This window comes from Eurytemora carolleeae, unplaced genomic scaffold (genome assembly GCF_000591075.1).
Source record: "Eurytemora carolleeae unplaced genomic scaffold, Eaff_2.0 scaffold226, whole genome shotgun sequence".
In the NCBI taxonomy this organism is placed as follows: Eukaryota; Metazoa; Arthropoda; class Copepoda; order Calanoida; family Temoridae; genus Eurytemora; species Eurytemora carolleeae.
This window is the reverse complement of record NW_019396119.1, coordinates 336,077-356,275: the sequence shown is the minus strand read 5'-3', so window position 1 is coordinate 356,275 and position 20,199 is coordinate 336,077. Positions and strand designations below refer to the sequence as shown.

The 20,199-nt window shown below is 32.2% G+C and overlaps 2 protein-coding genes across 2 annotated transcripts; both read right to left on the bottom strand.

Annotated features, from left to right (window-relative positions):
* Window positions 1–676: 676 nt before the first annotated feature.
* LOC111695491 (putative uncharacterized protein DDB_G0287457) lies at window positions 677–18,608 on the bottom strand. The gene is made up of 13 exons (XM_023464838.1): window positions 18,566–18,608; window positions 18,120–18,169; window positions 17,050–17,095; window positions 16,398–16,459; window positions 16,099–16,134; window positions 15,974–15,989; window positions 15,710–15,840; window positions 13,625–13,718; window positions 13,244–13,417; window positions 11,106–11,330; window positions 10,180–10,218; window positions 1,640–1,704; window positions 677–774 (listed from the first exon to the last, which is right to left on the bottom strand). The coding sequence occupies exons 4-13, from the start codon at window positions 16,456–16,458 to the stop codon at window positions 719–721; spliced, it is 897 nt and encodes a 298-aa protein (XP_023320606.1). The 5' UTR covers window position 16,459; window positions 17,050–17,095; window positions 18,120–18,169; window positions 18,566–18,608; the 3' UTR covers window positions 677–718.
* Window positions 6,704–7,780, bottom strand: LOC111695490 (brachyurin). Its single transcript, XM_023464837.1, has one exon. The coding sequence runs from the start codon at window positions 7,745–7,747 to the stop codon at window positions 6,791–6,793; it is 957 nt and encodes a 318-aa protein (XP_023320605.1). The 5' UTR covers window positions 7,748–7,780; the 3' UTR covers window positions 6,704–6,790.
* Window positions 18,609–20,199: the final 1,591 nt, after the last annotated feature.

Sequence of the window (20,199 nt, the reverse complement as noted above, 5' to 3'; positions counted from 1 at the left end):
AAAATTATATAATTTAAATATTTTAAATTAGTTTAACTAAGTTATGTTCACATCATTGACTGCTGCGGCGCTCTGTACTAACCGCAGGACTACATGTAATCGATTTCTTCAATATAAATTTAATTAAAAAACTTAGAGTTATTTATAAAAATTCGACTTAAAATCGTCGAAACGACTTCGGCTTTGGTCGGATTTATCTCACTTTTTTTAGCCCTAGGTAGAGATAGACATTGTTTATTGAACGAACGAAATTGTTCGCGAAAAAAAGGTTTCGGTCAGAAAAAAATGAACCATGGACGAATGAAATGGATCGTTCAGAGAAATGAAAAAATTATTTTAAGAACGAAAAAAAAGACACGGAAATGAACAATTTAAAATCGTTCGAATGAACTTGAAAAACTATCGTTTTTTTTTTTACCGAGGAAACGAATTTTAGGAACAAACTATTTAAAAAATTATAGTTTTTTACAAAACAAACTATTTTTTCGAACTTAATCTCTGATTTTATAATTCCACTATTTTTGCAACACAATTCTTGATAAAACAATTAAACTTGTTTTTTATCTTTGATGTTCATGTTTTAAAAAGAAAAGACAACAATGCATTGCAAATTAAATATTTACGTTTGAAATGTAAATTTTTCTTAATTCCTCAGAAAAGTTTAGAGAAACAAAACAAAAGTTTAAAATTACTTTATTCTTTTTCACAAAATACACTTTTATATAAAACTGCGTTCAAGAAGGGATTCCATTATGCAACCTGGAGTTAAAACACCTAAATATATTTTATAATAATTATTTTAAAAATTTGATCAAGAATCACAAAATTTCTGATCACTTTATCTTTGCAACCTAATGGTTTAAACTTTACATTATTTGATTTAACAGAATTCATAGTTTAAATTATCAAAGATCTACTAGATTCATGGGTTACAAACATATGGGGATTAACAAATCTGAGTTTGTGGCACTAACTAAGTTCTTGACAGTTAATCGTTTTTGTAAACGATCGTTTTTTGTTTCGTTTTTAAAAACGATCGTTTCATTTTCGGAAAAAACGATCGTTTTTAAAAACGACCCACTCGTTTTGAACTTTTAGAAAACGAATAGCGATCGTTTTTGAAAACGATCATTTTTGAAAAAAATTTTTATTGACAATTATGTTAACGATCGTTAACGAAACGACGAACTTTATCAAAACGGTCTTTTTTGGAAAAAAATTACATGCAACTTTATTGATTGTCGTCTTACTTGAAGTTTAACAGTTGTGGGGGAGTTAGAACTCCTTGATATTTTCTTAAAACTACTCAAATGATAAGTGCAGATGCCCTTCAGGTCGGTTTCCTCTCTTCGTTAAAGATTGTTAACGAAATGATCGTTTAAAAAACGACCATTTTTAAAAAACGAATTTCAAAAAAACGATTGTTTTTAAAAACAATCGTTTCGTTTTCGATTTTTCGTCGTCGTTTTCATAACGAAACGATCGTTTTTCTGAAAAATGAAAACGTTAACATCCCTACTTGTATGTAACAAATGAAGTTGTATTGATACAGTTTAGTGGTTGCCGTACGTTTTCTGTATTGTTGTTGTTGCTATTTTTATGTTTAATTGTTGTTGTTGTTGGTTGTTGATATACACACCTGATTTTTCGCATTTTAATTCTGTAAGCTGTTGTTGGAGATGTTGATACAGATGTAGAATATATCTAGATAAAATTACAAATATCAATCCAAACCAAAAAAAAGGGTTTACAGGATATCCTAAATTCGTTTATAAAGTTTGAATCAAACAAAATTAATCTAGGAATCTGCATGAAAATTGATTTGATTAAGAATCTAGATTAAATCAATATATTGATATTTGATCCTCTATGAACGTCATCTATTAATAAAGGAATTGAGCTTGCCGCTTGCTCTGATTTTCTAACCTCTTTATATTTCAAAATATTGTTGAATAAAATAATCTCAGTTAGAAATAAAGTAAAGATATATTAACTAATCTATGCTGAAGTGGGTACTCAAGATATAAATGTTAGATCGAGGGACGAGATTATGAATATCAAAAATCAAAGTTACCAGGGTCAGTGACATCATGCCATATAACAGTTTGCCTAAGTAACATTTCGCCATATAACAACTTGCCATATAACATTTCGAGATAAAACAACAACTCGCTATATGAAAACAAAAACAAAATAATAACATTTATTTAGTAGAAAGTAGTAGTTTATTAGTAGTTTAGTAGTAAATATTTATAGTTATATAAAATTATGAAACATTGTTCAGCTCCTATAAAAGTAGATTTAAATTTAGTGTAGGAGAAGTTGTTTATGTAAACCAACGATGGTTTCCCCCGCTGAGTTGTGGATGCGTGCAGTACTCCCAACATTGTTGGAATTACTGTATTTGCGGATTTTTGGTTTTTGATTTGTAAATTTTCTGGTACAATTTCATTTACAATACGATTTAATTCAAAAATTTAAATATAGGCGAGTTGTTGTTATATGGCGAGTTGTTACTTAGGCGAGTTGTTATATGGCGAGTTGTTAAATGGCGAAATGTTATATGGCGAGATGTTACTGAGCCCTTACCAGCTCTGGTAAACGTAATTTGTCACTATAATATTGGAGATGACCTTAAATCAAAAACCACTATTTTTGCTGTACGCAATCAAAGCACAATTCTGCATAACCCAATTAATTAGCTGCAGAAGTGACCGCTATCGTTGCGCACAATATAACTATTTCTACCGAGCTTCAACCTTGAAAATGAATATTGCTTAATGCTAAATCTAACTTCTAATTAGTTTTGTCAAAACATGGTTTTCCCTGAACACAACTCTAATCTGCAACTTATATTGCATCCAATAGAAGTTTTTTCCCCCTGGATGTATAATCAGCAAGGGAGAGGTAGATAATAAACTCTGGATATATAATCAGCAAGAGAGAGGTAGACACTAAACTCTGGATATAAAATCAGCAAGAGAGAGGTAGACACTAAACTCTGGATATATAATCAGCAAGGGAGAGGTAGACACGAAAGTCTGGATATAGAATCAGCAAGGGAGAGGTAGACACTAAACTCTGGATATATAATCAGCAAGGGAGAGGTAGACACTAAACTCTGGATATATAATCAGCTAGAGAGAGGTAGACAATAAACTCTGGATATATAATCAGCAAGGCAGAGGTAGACACTAAACTCTGGATATAGAATCAGTAAGGGAGAGGTAGATACTAAACTCTGGATATATAATAAGCAAGGCAGAGGTAGACAATAAACTCTGGATATATAATCAGAAAGGGAGAGGTAGACACTTAACTTTTGAATCGGATTATCAAATGATTCTAAAGACGATTTTTATATCCTTTTCTCTCTCTCATTCTAACTTGACAATAATTCGTTCATTCTTTTCAAAATGTCGTCTTCATCCCTATTTAACATTTTCCATAGTTTTTATACACGTATTTTATTATATCTGTATCTTTATACTAATCTTCAATATTTTGCTTATTCTATTCTAGTACAGTGGTCCCCATAAAACATCTCTATTCATTACTCAATCTTTCCAATTACTCCAACTCCCAATTTTATTAACCTTTTTTATCATCCAAACATTTATTGAATCCCATCCCAACTTCCTCCTCGGTTGATATCCATTCCAATTCCCAACCTATTTTAACCTACTCCCAATTGGTCCTATTTCATTCTCATACCTTATTCCCAAACCAAGCCCAATCCCAATATCTTGGACATTAGTTGATAATTGTTTGGGATCCCAATAGTTTGGATTTTACATGGAAGTTACGACAATATAGACTTTTTATATCATGCTTCATTTACGACAAATGACAAGAAAATATGAATTTTAGAAATATATGAAAGAAGCAAGCCAGTCTAAAATCATCCTGTGTGCATGTTTTTATGCAGTAGTATACTAAGCCTAGCTAAAGGGATGTTTAGACCCTTTGCAACAAAAGTTATTAATATGTTTTCATGTTTTTACTTTTACATCTATTTTATGCCTAAAATAGTTTTTATTATCAAATTTACCATCCTTGGATTTGCCCTGAATCTGGCAATCACAAAGCAGGCTAGACACAGTCTCTATAGAACCAGTAAAGAGGAAGGATTCAAGATGTAACTCCTACAAAGAAGAAAAGAACTGTTCGACCCGCGTACCACCCTTGCGGTCAAAGCGAGTGCAAAGAACCCTATATTCTTTATGTGACCAGATCTGATCAATATACTTCTTTAATTTGCAACCACATCGATTCATTAGAGAGAGAGAACATCATAATTCTGGTTATATATATCCTACCGTCTCAAGCTACCCTCCCCAACTCAACTTCCAAAATACTTCCTCGCCAATTCTTCATCTCTCATTTTCTGAGACACTCTAGATATATAATCAGCAAGAGAGAGGTAGACACTAAACTCTGGATATATAATCAACAAGGGAGAGGTAGACAATAAACTCTGGATATATAATCAGCTAGGGAGAGGTAGACACGAAAGTCTTGATATAGAATCAGCAAGGGAGAGGTAGACACTAAACTCTGGATATATAATCAGCTAGGGAGAGGTAGACACTAAACTCTAGATATATATAATCAGCAAGGGAGAGGTAGACAATAAACTCTGGATATATAATCAGCAAGGCAGAGGTAGACACTAAACTCTGGATATAGAATCAGTAAGGGAGAGGTAGATACTAAACTCTGGATATATAATCAGCTATTAAGAGGTAGACACTAAACTCTGGATATATAATCAGCAAGAGAGAGGTAGACACTAAACTCTGGATATATAATCAGCAAGGGAGAGGTAGACACTAAACTCTAGATATATATAATCAGCAAGGGAGAGGTAGACAATAAACTCTGGATATATAATCAGCAAGAGAGAGGTAGACACTAAACTCTGGATATTTAATAAGCAAGGCATAGGTAGACACTGAACTCTGGATATATGATCAGCAAGGGAGAGGTAGACACTAAACTCTGGATATATAATCAGCTAGGGAGAGGTAGACACTAAACTCTGGATATATAATTATTTGTTCTTGCTTTGCATGCTATTTCAACATAGGAATTAATGAATCTTGCATTGTTTGGCGTAAAGTTTGCTCTTCTAAATTTTTCGTTACGATTTTTTTTTAAATAGCGGTAAATTTTCAAATAAAATGTTGTCCAGCCTGAGACATAACTCCATCCAAGCTGTAAAGAAAAAGTAACTAGTTAATGTATATAGCAATGTGTTAATGTTGGGTTATTAAAGGGACTTGTAAGCGTAGGGGTAAGTGGCCATTCATGTAAAGATAGCATATGCCTGATTTTACACCGCCGGCCACCATGAAACCTTAATCTGATCAAAAATGTGGAAGATACCGTAGACTAGTGTGTAGTTCTTGCAAATGGAACAAAATATTAAGGAACAAAGAACTTGGATACAGGGTGTCCCACGAAACATGACAGTTGATGAATAGTTTTAAATGTCTTCTTCCATATACTGTATTAGACATTGAAGACAGTTTTGTTTATATTGTTTAAAAAATCTTTTACTCAAATATATTTTACTTTGAAATCAATTTTACTTTAAGATGACTCCCATACAATATTTTTTATTATGCTCTTTGGTATCAAACAACTTAACACATAATGGAAGAAGAACTGTCATGTTTCGTGGGACACCCTGTAACTAATTTATACTTAATCAGACAAAGTTTTTAACTGATGGAAACGATGTAAATCTGGCATTGCCATCTTTGCATGGAGGCGCTCTTGAAATAACTCTAACATTCCCTTTTATTTTATTTCTATATTGAAAAGAGTTTTATTGCCTCCTTGTTAAAGCAATGACATAACTTCTGTCCTATTGTATAGAAAATGTTCCATTACTTCTTTTGATTTTTACTTCTGCCAACTCATAGTAGTTTCAGATCAAATATTCAAGTAAATACTTTTATACGTTAGGATTAAGGAATAACCTATAAAAATGCCCCCAACCATTGGATTTATTGAAAAGTTATTTGATAATTTTCATGTTCTTTCTTTTACTCACACACACTAATGATTTTTAATAAGATAACCTTTTAGAGCCAACTAGGGCTAGGTGTCGAGATGGACACGTTCGACTTTCTTTTATTCGTTCATCCATCGTTCATAAACAATCCATTTGGTTAGTTTTTTAATCGTTGAAAATGGATTTCTTGTGTTATTAAATTATTGTTCATTTTCCATCTATTTCGTTCGTTTTCTCACTGGACGATTGTTAAGTAAATCGTTTGTTCATTTTTTTTTCTTTAAAAGTTTGGTCGAAAAAATCGTTCTGAAAGTAAAATAAACGATTGCTTTTCAAGTGCGTTAGAACAATTTTAGATCGTTTGTTTTTTATTGTTCGTTATTAAAAAACGAAATTTTTTTCATTTTGTTCATCCATCGTTGGTTTTTTTTCCTGAACAACACCGTTTTTCATGACAAATTTCGTTTGTTCTCAAAAGTTTCGTTTGTTGAAAAAAACTATGCCCATCTCTATTCAAGGCTGTAGGGTCATTCTTAAATCCGGAAGCCTTAAAATAAATAATTATGGATAACCTAAGACAAGAGCAGTTGTATTTAAAATAGTAATTGACGAAAACCATTCGTACAATTGTGGATTATACAAGTAAAATTCAACCATTTCAGCTTTCTTAACATTTATCTATTTAAAAGAACTGTAATCATTTATTTGAAAATAATACAAGGTTTACTATACACCATGCTATTCAAATTTAAAGATTTGCAGCCTGATCTAAGGATCAATTTGAATGTTGGTCTCAGTTTCAATCCACTCTAGGAAAGAAGCTGGCCTAGTGAATCCAGCATGCATACCAATCTCGCATCCAAGAGATGAACCAAAGCTGGTTATTCCGATCTGCTTGTAAACACCATCAGTGACTAGATGAAGAGGACCACCGCTATCACCGTTACAAGTTGATTTCCCATTCTTTCCTGATATACAGATAATGTTCTTATTGACAACAGTGGGGAACTGTAGAGCGCAGGCCAGGTTGGTGATTGTATCAACATCAACATGTCTCAGTACTGGACTGATGGAGGTCGCCTCGTCATTAGGTTTACCCCAACCACTAGCCTCTGCTAGTTCATGAGCCCACACCTCCTCAGCTTCAGAGTGGGATGGAAGACATACAGGCATAATATTAGAGGTGAAGTTAACCTTAGTTGGAAGATGAACAAGAGCAAGATCATTATGCAGTGTAATGGTGCTGTACTTGGGATGAGTAAAGAAATCTCTAGTTGTCAACTCAATTCTTCCTTCTTCAGATGCTTCTCTGACATTGTGAGCTCCAAGCATAACAACCATCTCAGTGGCATCATGAGCACAATGAGCAGCAGTAAGAACCCATTCATCGGATACCAGGGATCCACCGCAAAACCAAGAATCGTCAACAAACAGTGCTGCCATCCATGGGTAAGTATGTGGGGTAGCCTCCTCTCCTCCAACTATCCTTTCATCCTTAGCTGGTCTTCCACACACATCAGAGAACACGTTGTTTCCTTTCTTATATCCTGGATACTGTTCTGCAGCTGGAGGTCCCATCTGGATAATGTTCTGCAGAACATGCTCATCAAGGGAACTAAGATCTACGGGTTCTACAGTTGGATATTTTGGTTTAATGTTCTCCCAGTTGATGCTCAGTACTCCAGTCCCCTGAACCAGAAGAAGAGAAAAGAGTTTGAGATGCATCCTTGAGTAGGACTGATTTAAGTCTGCAGCGTTTTTAAAATCTCCAGTTTTAAGATAAGAAATTGAAGTAAACATTCTTATAAACGACTTTAAAATAAAACAAAAACAAAGAAAGTACAACATTAGCTTTGTAATCAACTTAGCTAACTTTTTTTTGTATCAAATATGTACATATAGATATCAAATATGTACATTTAGATATTAATTATATATAGATAATAGATATAGTTAAAAAGAATTTTTTTGATAAAAATAGTTAGATAAACACTCTTCATTTGAAAGCCATATTTTTGAGTATATTTGCATTATGTTTTTGTATTCTTGCTTTAATGCGAAACAAAATATGTTTATTAACGTCAAGGAAGATAAAAGAAACTATGTATTTAGATGAAAATCTGTAAAAATTCTGTTTGAAAACAAACAGAATTATATCTTCTGCAAACAGTCATCAGTTTTAATATTGAGTGCAAACAAGAAATTTCACTTTACTATCCAAATAGAAACATGGTGTTTGAGACCCTTTTTAGACTATTTTTCATTAAATAATCATCATAAGTGTCTTTAAGCATTTCTTCTTAAATATGATTATTTTTATTTCATTTAAAAATCATAAATATTTCTCGAACTTAACTTATTTTCTCATCCCTATTTCTTTGCAACCCGATGTTTTAGACATTTAATATTTCAAAATATGAATTCTATTAAAAAAGTTTGAAATATGAAAGGTTTACGCCATCAGGTTACAAAAATATATATAACTTAATTTTCTTATTTAAAAAAATCTTTAAAAAATATCGCGATTTTTATTCTGAATATTTTGAAATCCTTAACTAGCTGCGTGTTATAACAAGTCTATTGCGTGGTATACCATAGAATGACGGCTAAGCGATAGTACCGGCACGAAATTAAGGCTAAATATGTAATTTATAACAGGTGAAAAATATATTGCCTTTAAAACAGTAGGCGATGTCAGTTCTTAATGAAAATAGATTCAATGAAGAAAACATTTAAAGGAATTGTGAACACAGTCTCATGTGAGCCTCCATTTAGTTTCATTTCCGGTTTACTGCCCCGTCAAATCTTTGACAAATCCTACATAATGGAGATATCCTGAAACCTGAAACCTGAACCCTGAACCCTGAACTCTGAACCCTGAACCTTGAACCCTGAAACCTGAACACTGAACCCTGAACCCTGAAACCTGAAAACTGAAAATTGAACCCTGAACCCTGAAACCTGAACCCTGAACCCTGAACCCTGAATCCTAAAACCTGAACCCTGAAACCTGAAACCTGAAAACTGAAACATGAAACATGATACATGAAACCTGAACCCTGAACCCTGAAACTGAACCCTGAAACCAATACTCAATACACTGTAAACGGATCCGGTTCATTTCAATTACAAGGCCGACTTTTAAGAAGCTAGAGCAAACTAAATGAGACAAAACGGGACGGTACAACACATGAACCATCCCGTTCTAGGGATATTTATGTAAACAATAAAAAGTGCACACTTTTAAGTCGTCTTTAATAGATGTGACCAGCATGTATGGTAGTATAACTGAGAATGTAGTATTTTGGAGACATTTTTAGGATTCATTGAAGACTTATAAAACGTTTTAATGATGTATATTTACTGAGTTTCGAGCGCAAAGTCGACGTTTAAAATCATCCATTTGAGTGGTTAATTATGTTTTGAGAATCAATTTTTAAAAATTATTGAATAACGAGACAAAAACGTAAAAAAATTCTACATACAGTAAACTAATTAGATGTTTAGTAATATGTTGAAATTTTGTCAAAAAATTAAATAATTTTTGCCGGAATATTAATATCACTTATTTCTTTTTCAGCATTATATTGAATTTCTTATTGTTTATGAATTTATTCACCGATTTCTTCAAATTCTTTTCAATAAAACTTTTTAGGAAATCTACAGAAAACGTTAGTGAACAATGAGACATTATAGAAACCAATAACTAAATAAGATTACTTATTTTCGATGACAATAGTTAATTTTTATTTTCTTAACCTGTTCCTAAACAACTGATTGGTTTACTGTAGAATTTTTACTCCATGTTTAGTTGTCGTTAATGAATAGTTTTTTAAACCCCGATTCTCAAAATCATCCTTCAAAATGAACAATCTATGAGGATTTTAAAGATTGAATTTGCGCTCTTGCTGAAAAAAAATATGCACCGTAAAAACGTCTCATATGTTTTAAATGATTCCTAAAGAATTTCTCCACATTACTACATTCTCAGTGCAAATACCATACATTGCCGCCGGTCACTCCCTTTAAAACTCATACTTACAGTATACAACTCATTGAAAAATTGTCAAGACGACATTTGATAAATTCTTCCGATGTATTCTTAATTAAGGGTTTCACTGTATTATGTGTTTTCTTTTTATTTTCTTAAAGTTTACCTTCTATTTGCAGGCTGATGTTGAATTTTTGTAAGCACACTGTAACGCATTTATTTAAATATACCTGTCAACATTTGATCTACTTAGTTGCCAGGGGGGGGGGTCAGTTTTGAAACAAGAATATTAGGCGGTTTTTTTTCTTAATGGTATTGAGACGCCGAGTCTTACTTCTCCGGTAGGAAAGTATATTTACCAAATATGCCGAATGAGGAATTGACTTAAAAAATTTTTTGTCAAGTATATTTCTTATGAGAGAACTTTGCTAGAGAATATTATTCATGTTGAATTGAAATTCCTCCTAATAGATTAATTAAAATAATAGATAGGACACTAGATGTCGTCTTTTCAAGATTTGGATGAAACTCGTTCACTTTAACCCTGCGGCAGAAGCCCAAAGGAGTTTCGGGCAGTCGGCGTAGAACAGGCTCTCTCTGTCTTGTAATTCTAGCTTTATACATACAAAGCTGTTTTCAAATATAAGCGTTTTTGCGGTCAAATTCATCAGCAGAATCAGCACTCAATTGACAGTTAAAGAAATTAATATTTCTGTAACGATCTCGACTAGACACAGTAGGTTACCGACACAGACACTCACAAGTTGCAGGGGGTCACTTAAAACATCGTCCAAATTCCCTTTAAGCTATATTAAATCTTCATTTATGAAATGAAAAAATAAATTTACCAATAAAGGAATTGAGTCTTTGCCACAAACATAAGATTTTGTATCCCTATATCCTTGCAACCTAATAACGTAAACGTTTGATATTTCAAACTTTGAATATTTAATCCAACAGGGTTCATAGTTTGAAATATCTAATGTCCACGACATTAGTTTCCAGAGATATAGTGAATTGAAAATCCTCAATTCCTTTGAAAATCCAACTGAATTCTTAAAGGAAATATTTTAGTGAATATCTAAATGATTCCTGTCATTTAAGTTTTCTGTATCTGAACTATCCCATTCAACCAACCAATCAGGAGTCAACTTTTCATTTGGAGTCAGCTGTTCATTTGGAGTCAGCTGTTCATTTGGAGTCAGCTGTTCGTCTGGAGTCAGTGGAGTGTCTGGAGTCAGCTGTTTATCTGGAGTCAGCTGTTCATCTGGATTGATCTTGTTAAGCTTGTCATCTTTTGTCATATTTTCCAAACCCCTGAAATAATTTCTCATTTTATGAGCTTCAAGATCAGTTTACAGATAGAATCGATCTAGAAATGCCCTTAAAAATGATGCTACTTTTTAAAAAATGTCAAAAATTACCTAGAACTCAAGCTTCTAGACATAACGTCAGCGAAATAAAAATGTCTGCAATCTGCTAAAGGGAAATGTCAAACAATATGGAAATGTCAACAAGAAAGAAATGTCAACGATCTAAGTACAGGGTGTCCCACGAAACATGACAACAGCAAGACGACTTGAAAGTCGTCTTTGATATTTGAATTTATTTTTGACATTTAGTCTTCTATCTACTTTAACCTGTATGATTCTTGAAACAATTATCACATAATTCTCCTAGCCCTGGCATTTCCAAAAAGTGGTGTGCGTTTTTTGTGCTGGAGATATAAAGAGTTTGGTTCAGATTTCAATTTTGTTAAATAAAAGCAAAATTGTCGAAATTTGAACGAAATTGTTCATATCTCGGGCAATTTTGAAAGCACAAAAAATGCAGACCACATTTTGGAAATGGCAGGACTAGGGGAATTTTGTGATTATTATCTCTAGAAATTTACATCTAAAATTAGGTTGAAAAATAAATGCAGCAAATTATATCAAAAATCAAGACGATATTTAAGTCATCTTGCATACTGTCATGTTTCGTGGAAGACCCTGTATATGACAACAATCTAGACAACAATTTTTATGAATGTATCAAATATAACCTTAAAAACTTTCTAGAATAAAATATATATCTGGAATCTGGAAACATCTGAAGATAATATGACATTTTAACGACAAGAACAGCTTTCTTAATGAAAGGATGATAGAAAAATGGATTTCATGTTTTTAACATTTATATATGTAAATTAAGGTATAAACATCGAAAGATTAAAGACAATTTGAATTCTTAATTTCGATGTTAATTGGGACGTCTTGTACCACAAGGACAAAATATCTATATGAAGTCCCATACGCCCGGTAACCTTAAAAGGGGCAGAAAGAAAAATGATTTTACCAGAATCAATTATATTGAAAAAAATTTACAGATTTTTTAGTCATCCAGCAGGGTCAGTTAAATATAGAATATTCCCCACTACTCAATATACATAAAGCAAAACTTTTCTAATATATCTTTATTGAAAAAGATAAATTGAATTATACAGGGTTACCCAAAAAGAATGAGACTTCAGAGGCGCCTGTGCGGATTTTATACTGTCTGTTTGTAAACGTGTTTCTTTTTTCTCCAAAAGCCACAAATTTACTGTTTTTAAGGCATAAGACTTAGTTTAAAAATAAGATTGTCATATTTTAAGAGTTTCTGGTTGTCTTTACAGTTCCTGTATGTATTTATTTACATATTTCTGAAAATATTTCTAATGTTACTTTCAATATAAACTTTTTGGGTAAAAGAAACAAAGCAAAAGTTGGTGATTTGCGGAATTATATTGATAAAATAGATTAATTTTGCAGCTATTTGAGCTTTTCAGGGAGTGACTTGTCATGGAGAAGGAGAAGGTAAAATTTATGCGATTTTGTGACCTCGTAGCTGCTCTAGTTTGGATTTTACGCACGAGTATTAACAAAATCAAGTTTATGAAAAGACTTTGCTAACAGGGTAAATATATTCTGGATTTATGGAGAAGACGACATTAGTTACAATCTTTGTCTACCCGAGAAATTGCGTCGTAGATTTTCTAATGCGCTATCTTTAATGAGCAAAGTCTTTTAGTTTATATTAGAAATTCAATTTGTTGCTCTTTTCAACAGCTCTTAAATAAGAGGAGTTATGATTGAAGAGATTTAGGGTTTATGCAATCGACGTGACCACATTAGAATAGCAGCGCGTTTTTATCTCAAAACCCTTTCCTTCTTGCCGGTCACTCCCTTTAATTTTTTGTTTGTTCCTACCTTGTTCCATTTAAATTCAAAAGGAAATGTTGGAGAAAAAAATCTATTTTTCTCTTGATGTCGCCATCACTGTCGGCACCACTAGTCATCATAGCGACTGGTTTAAAGAAGCTGTCGTCGCTAAGGTTAAAGTCGTCAAGATTTTCGACTTGAATGTTGAATGGTCTGTCAGGTCTACACAGTGTAAAATTAAAATTGTTTTACTGTGGAGGGGGGGGGGGGGGTAAAGTTAAGGGGAATAAATCAAGTAAAATTCTTCTAAAGCAATTTATCAAATTCTGATATAAAATCATCATAAAAGATTAAGAATTTAATCTAAAATTGGGATTTAAAAGCTGAAAATTATTTTGAAAATATTCTTATGCAGAATTTAATATTTTCCTGATGTTGAAGGAGCGACCATTGTTGTTGTTGTTGTTGTTGTTGTTACCGCCTGTACCCGCGGGAGCTGGGGCCGGGGCCGGGGCCGGTGCACCTGTGAAAAAGTAAATTTTTAAAATCTTGATTTATCTCTTTTTAAAATTGTCATAATATCTATTATTATCACAAAGATATACAGTCTGCAATCTGCATTAGCGATCTATATTCTTGTATATCTATGTATTATCAATATCAATGTTTTAAAACGTGAACATTGTTAGAGCCATTACAACATATTAATAATTAAAGCTGACTTATAGAAAAGTATTTATTTCGGTGAATTTCTCCATTGCTTCTTAACCCTAAGGAATGCGAAATTCACTTTCGCGTACAAACTGCAAATGAAAATGAAAATGTTAAAGAAACTAAAATTTTGAGGCTGTTCTAAATACCCAAAGCCCTCCCTATAAATCTAAAACCGGGTTTATATACTTACTTCCTGAGTCCTCAGGCACACTGCCTGAATGACTACTTTTTCATGTTTCAATCTAAATCTTTGTTTTGACCCACTTTCAGTTGTCAGATTTTGATAATTTTTAGCTTTTTGAAAAGCCTATGACATAAGGAAACGGATTTAAAAGAAATTTTTGCAAACTATTTGCATTCAACCCGTCAAAAGAAATTTGAAATTTTTTGTTGTTTTTTTTAATTACACATTCATTTATTTTTTTTGAAAAAAATTTAATTTTTGCAAATTTGCAATTTCTTTGCAGATCCTAAAAGTGGGGCATAAGAGCTTTTCAATGATGTATCATTTGTTATATTTGGACATCAAGCATGGGATTTCCCCCAGCGTATACTGGTTTTAAAGTACCCCAGCAGGGATAGGGTTAAAAGTAAGTTAATCCGCTAGTCACTTGAGCGGAGAAATCACAAATGAGAAAACAAAACATATCTAATTCATACTTTATCAGACAAAGCTTTCATGGGACCGTTGTAAATCGGACATTGCCATTTTTACTTGGAGATTGGAGAGTAACTTCAAATTGCAGTTGCAGCTCCTTTAAAGGACTAGATATGTAACTACAAGTTAATCTCTATTCAAAGGCAGACTATATATGCAATTTCAAGTTAATCTCCATTTAAAGAGCGGACTATATATGCAATTTCAAGTTAATCTCCATTTAAAGAGCGGACTATATATGCAATTTCAAGTTAATCTCCATTTAAAGAGCGGACTATATATGTAATTACAAGTTAATCTCCATTTAAAGAGCGGACTATATATGTAATTTCAAGTTAATCTATATTTAAAAGGCGTACTATATATGTAATTTCAAGTTAATCTCCATTTAAAGAGCAGATTATATATGTAATTTCAAGTTAATCTCTATTTAAAAGGCAGATTATATATGTAATTTCTAGTTAATCTCCATTCAAAGGGCGGACTATATATGTACTTTCAAGTTAATCTCCATTTAAAAGCGGACTATAAATGTAATTTCAAGTTTTTCTCCATTGAAAGAGCAGACTATATATGTAATTTCAAGTTAATCTCTATTTAAAGAGCGGACTATATATGTAATTTTAAGTTAATCTCTATTTAAAGAGCGGACTATATATGTAATTTCAAGTTAATCTCCATTTAAAAGCGGACTATAAATGTAATTTCAAGTTTTTCTCCATTTAAAGAGCAGACTATATATGTAATTTCAAGTTAATCTCCATTTAAAGAGCGGACTATAAATGTAATTTCAAGTTAATCTCTATTTAAAGAGCGGACTATAAATGTAATTTTAAGTTAATCTCTATTTAAAGAGCGGACTATATATGTAATTACAAGTTAATCTCCATTTAAAGAGCGGACTATAAATGTAATTTTAAGTTAATGTCTATTTAAAGAGCGGACTATAAATGTAATTTTAAGTTAATCTCTATTTAAAGAGCGGACTATTTATGTAATTACAAGCTAATCTCTATTTGAAAGGCAGACTATATATGTAATTTTAAAATTGATAATGACAAGATAAGATAAAGATTTCAGGGGTACCGTTGTGAATCTTTAAATGGGTTACTTTAAACTACAACGACAGTCCCTTAAAATACCTCCATTGTTATTGTTGTTGTTGTTATTGTTGTTGTTCGTGTTAGTGTTGTTGTTTGTAACAACAACAGCTGTTGTTGTGGCTGTAGCTGTCACCATAACATTCACACTGATGCTTATCATTGCCATAAACCTGGATTATGGAAATTTAGGCTTCCTTCCTTCCTTCCTTCCTTCCTTCCTTCCTTCCTTCCTTCCTTCCTTCTCTATTTTCTTTTCCTATTTTTCCTCTTTATCCTTTTCCTCATCCTCAAAAGATTACTTACGTCAACATCATATTTCCTAAAGTTAAATTATTCATTTAATTAAAACAATTATTTTCAGGAATTTATAATTTGTAAATATATTTAATATTTTGCTAATCTGTTCCAAAAATAGAATAAAACTTTTCCTAGAAGCAGTGGGATTGCAAAGAAGGAAAATAGACCTGAAAATAAAGAAATAATTTAATTGGCAGAATTTAAACCTGTATTCCTGTATACCTGTATACCTGTATACCTGTATACCTGTATACCTGTATACCTGTATACCTGTATACCTGTATACCTGTATACCTGTATACCTGTATACCTGTATACCTGTATACCTGTATACCTGTATACCTGTATATCTGTATACCTGTATACCTGTATACCTGTATACCTGTATACCTGTATACCTGTATACCTGTATACCTGTATACCTGTATACCTGTATAACTAGATTTGCAGCGAACTACAGTTTCTTCATGTCCATATCCATCCCGTCTCATCCTGTACAAAGTATTCTTGATTAAAAATATCAGTAAACAGGTGTTGTAAAAGTATAAAGTTTGGTTAAATGATTTTTTCATAATTTTTGGTAATTGATAAAATTTTAATTTAATGAAATTTCAACACACATTTTGAATGCACATTTTATAGCGTTTAAGTAAAGTATTCAATTAAACCATTGAATGAAAGACTAAAACTACATCCAGATTATTTTTATTTGGTTACAGTCACAGATTTCTGTGGTACATCAACAAATCTACTTAAAGGGACCGTTCACTTATTTGGGTAATTTCAGGGTAAGACTATTACCAATAACGAGCGAATAGGCTGTTAATTTACCCTGAAATTATGAAATTACCCAAATAAGTGAACGGTCCCTTTAAAAAGTCGATTGAATTTATACATTTCATTGAGATTTCAAAATTGTAAACTGCTCAGTTTATGAAGAATTTTATATCAGACAAATTTTACCATTAAATGAAAATCCGCAAAACTTTCAACTTGAAAGGGTATTTTCAATTTAAACCTTTGAAGAATAATATCGAGTTTTTATCACAGTTTAAAACATTTTGCTCTAAGAATATTTTTACCTTTTTCTAGGTTCAATTAGCTCTTCTAAAGCTCTCCATTGTTGATCTACAGATTATAAAAGTAAATGTCAGTTTGTAATTTATAATAAATCTCGAAGTTTCCCAACCAGAAATATTAAAAGGGTCATATATGTTAAAGGAGGGGGGGTGGGGGGACTACAAATTAAGGAAGCTTTTTGCAGCATGTACATTGTACATTGTACACGGCAGCCTCACGTTTTTCTTTTAAGATTTACATTATAGTTTATTTAATTTTGAGATTTACATTAGTTTATTAAATTTTGAGATTTACATTAGTTTAGTTAATTTTGAGATTTACATTAGTTTATTTAATTTTGAGATTTACATTAGTTTATTTAATTTTGAGATTTACATTAGTTTATTAAATTTTGAGATTTACATTAGTTTATTTAATTTTGAGATTTACATTAGTTTATTAAGTTTTGAGTTTAAATTGAAAGGATTTCCTCTGTAAGCTCTTTAAGTCTATGAAAATAAACTTAAAATAGCAAACTATACTAATATGAATTTCCATAAAACCTATAAAACTGTGGGGAAAAAATTCTAAATTCTAGTGTGCATTTGATTTTATTAGATTTGATTTTTTTATAAACCAAATATTTCAAGAAGAAGCTTAAAGATCAACCTACTAATTAAAATAGATCTGTATAACTGTACAACTGCAGTGTTTCATTGGAGTATTAAAAATCAAAACAGTCGTCACAGTTGTAGGAGTCTCACTGTATTACAATATTTACCCATGGATTAAAGGGACTGTAAGCGTAATTTCAAGTGACCCTCCATGCAAAGAGGACAGTGCCCAATTTACAACGGTACCCTAAAAAGCTTTGTCTGATCAAGTGGGAATTAGATATCAATGTTTATATAATCATTTTCATTTGTTGCGGTTTCTCTGTAAAAGACTTGTTTTTAAGAAGTGTACTAAAATAAACAGTTTACAAGTCAATACCTTCTATATTTTTGATCAGATTAAGGTTTCAATGGTGTCCATGTATTGCTATCTTTGCATGAAGGTTCACTTGAAATTACGCTTACAGTCCCTTTAGTACCTGTCAGATCTGTTTCCTTGTCCACCAGGGAACCTTGTAGTTCGATAATTCTAACAGATAGATAGTAAAGTTTTTATTTTAGGACTTTTTAAAAACGTATTAAATGTTATTATAGATTCGTATCAAAATTAGAAAATAAAGGGGGGGGGGTTCAATATGAACCCTCCAAGTCTATGTTGAGTAAACCGGAATAGGGTTAAAAATTAGAAAATAAAGGGGGGGGGTTCAATATGACCCCACCATGTCTATGTTGGGTAAACCGGAATAGGGTTAAAAATTAGAAAATACAGGGGGGGGGGGGTTCAATATGACCCCTCCAAGTCTATGTTGGGGTAAACCGGAATAGGGTTAAAAATTAAAATATTTCTTGAGAAGAAAATGAAAGTCTAATCACACTGAAGCAGATTTATGATGGAAAACATTTAATAAAGATTTAGAAGATCTACCTGGTTTTAGAGAATGCCTCTAAGTTTTGAAGGAAATGAGATTCATCTGAGTAAGAATATAGATATCAATCTAATATAACAGTCCTGTTATACATAGTTCCTAGTTCCTAGCTTCTAGCTTCTAGTCCCCTAGCTTCTAGTTCCTAGTTCCTAGTGTAAAGCTTCTAGCCCCTAGCTCCTAACTTCTATCTCCTAGCTAATAAGTCCTAGTTTAAGGTTTGCAGCGAAAAGAAATAATCGTTTCGCGAAAATTTTGCATTTTTTCGCATTTCGTTCGCTCGCGAAAAATGCTAAGATTTTCACTTTTTTCGCGAAATTTCGCTTCAATCTGTTTAGCAAAAAAATGTGAAATTTTCGCATATTTGAAAATGCGAAAATTTCGCTAAAAAACGCGGAACATTTTTGCGAACAGCGTAATTTTTGCGAAAATATGTTTTGCGAAATTTTGCTTCATTTTTCGCATTTTTCGCTTCATTCCTTTTCGCGAAAAAATTTGAAATTTCGCAAAAAAAGTACTGGTTTCTAGTTACTAGCTCCAAGATTATAATTGCGATCTCCTATCTCCTCTCTCCAAATTTCTAGTTACTATCTCCTAGATTATAATTGTTCCCAGCTCCTATTTCCTGTCTCCAAATTTCTAGCTCCAAGCTCTTAGCTCCTCATAACTTTAGTTCCTAGCTGCTAGCTCCTAGTTTCTAGCTCTTATATCTATAAATGTCCCTGTATATTGGCAGGCTGGTCTGATGTCTGCTAGGCTGAGGCTAGGAATTTGTATCAAAATGTTCACAAACATAATACTTTTGTATGCAAAATCATTTCGACGTTTCTTAGAAAAAAACAGACTGAACATCTTGAATTTTTAAAAGTTATCTGAAAAAAAAAACAATTAATAGCAATATTTTTATCCAGTACGTGCACCATGCATCATGCGTGCGGGGGAAAAATAGCTTCAGTAAAGCAAGTATCATGTGCATTATTTCTTTCCAAATTGGGTTTTGGTAAAATCTGAAGAAATGAAATGGAATAAATTACTTTCTGCAGAAACAATTTTACAGTTTAAGATAACGAGTAAAAAGTATAACATTTAAAAAGAGAAAAGCTCAATAGTCTAGGGCTCTAGAGTTCAGTTCGGTACTAAACACGGATTGAGCCTTGTTTTTTTTTTTTTTTTTGGTTTCCTCATTTCAGATTTAACAAATTTACTATGTACAGACCTTGTACTGCGAAAGTACGCGATTATATCAATACAATAAAGCCGAATTTTGATTTATATCAAGGTGGTAAACAGCACGGATACACATTAACATGTAAGTCAAGGGAGCTGTCAATTCAAAGCAGCTCTTTTTTACTTCTTGTAAACTTGTTATATGAAAAAACTTAAATATAAAATCGTCTTCATTGTATTGATATAATCGCCAGCCACTGTACATGCAAAATATTCAAAAACAGACATTGTACATAATATGTTACATAATATATTAATATGGTAATATGTTAATTTGTTACATAATATGTTAATATGTTACATAACATGCATACATACATATTACATAACGCTCTGGTTTATAGAAAATATCGTCTTACGAAGAATAAACAAGGTGACAGTAGAAAACTAATAAAGAACATAAGACAAA

Coding starts and splice junctions, on each gene's coding strand:
- LOC111695491 (XM_023464838.1), bottom strand. CDS start 16,458: ATGAGACGGGATGGATATGGACATGAAGAAACTGTAGTTCGCTGCAAA. Junction 16,135..16,397: donor CTGCAAATCTAGTTATACAG/GTATACAGGTAT, acceptor CTTTATTTTCAG/GTCTATTTTCCTTCTTTGCA. Junction 775..1,639: donor ATTAAAATGCGAAAAATCAG/GTGTGTATATCA, acceptor AAATATATTTAG/GTGTTTTAACTCCAGGTTGC.
- LOC111695490 (XM_023464837.1), bottom strand. CDS start 7,747: ATGCATCTCAAACTCTTTTCTCTTCTTCTGGTTCAGGGGACTGGAGTA.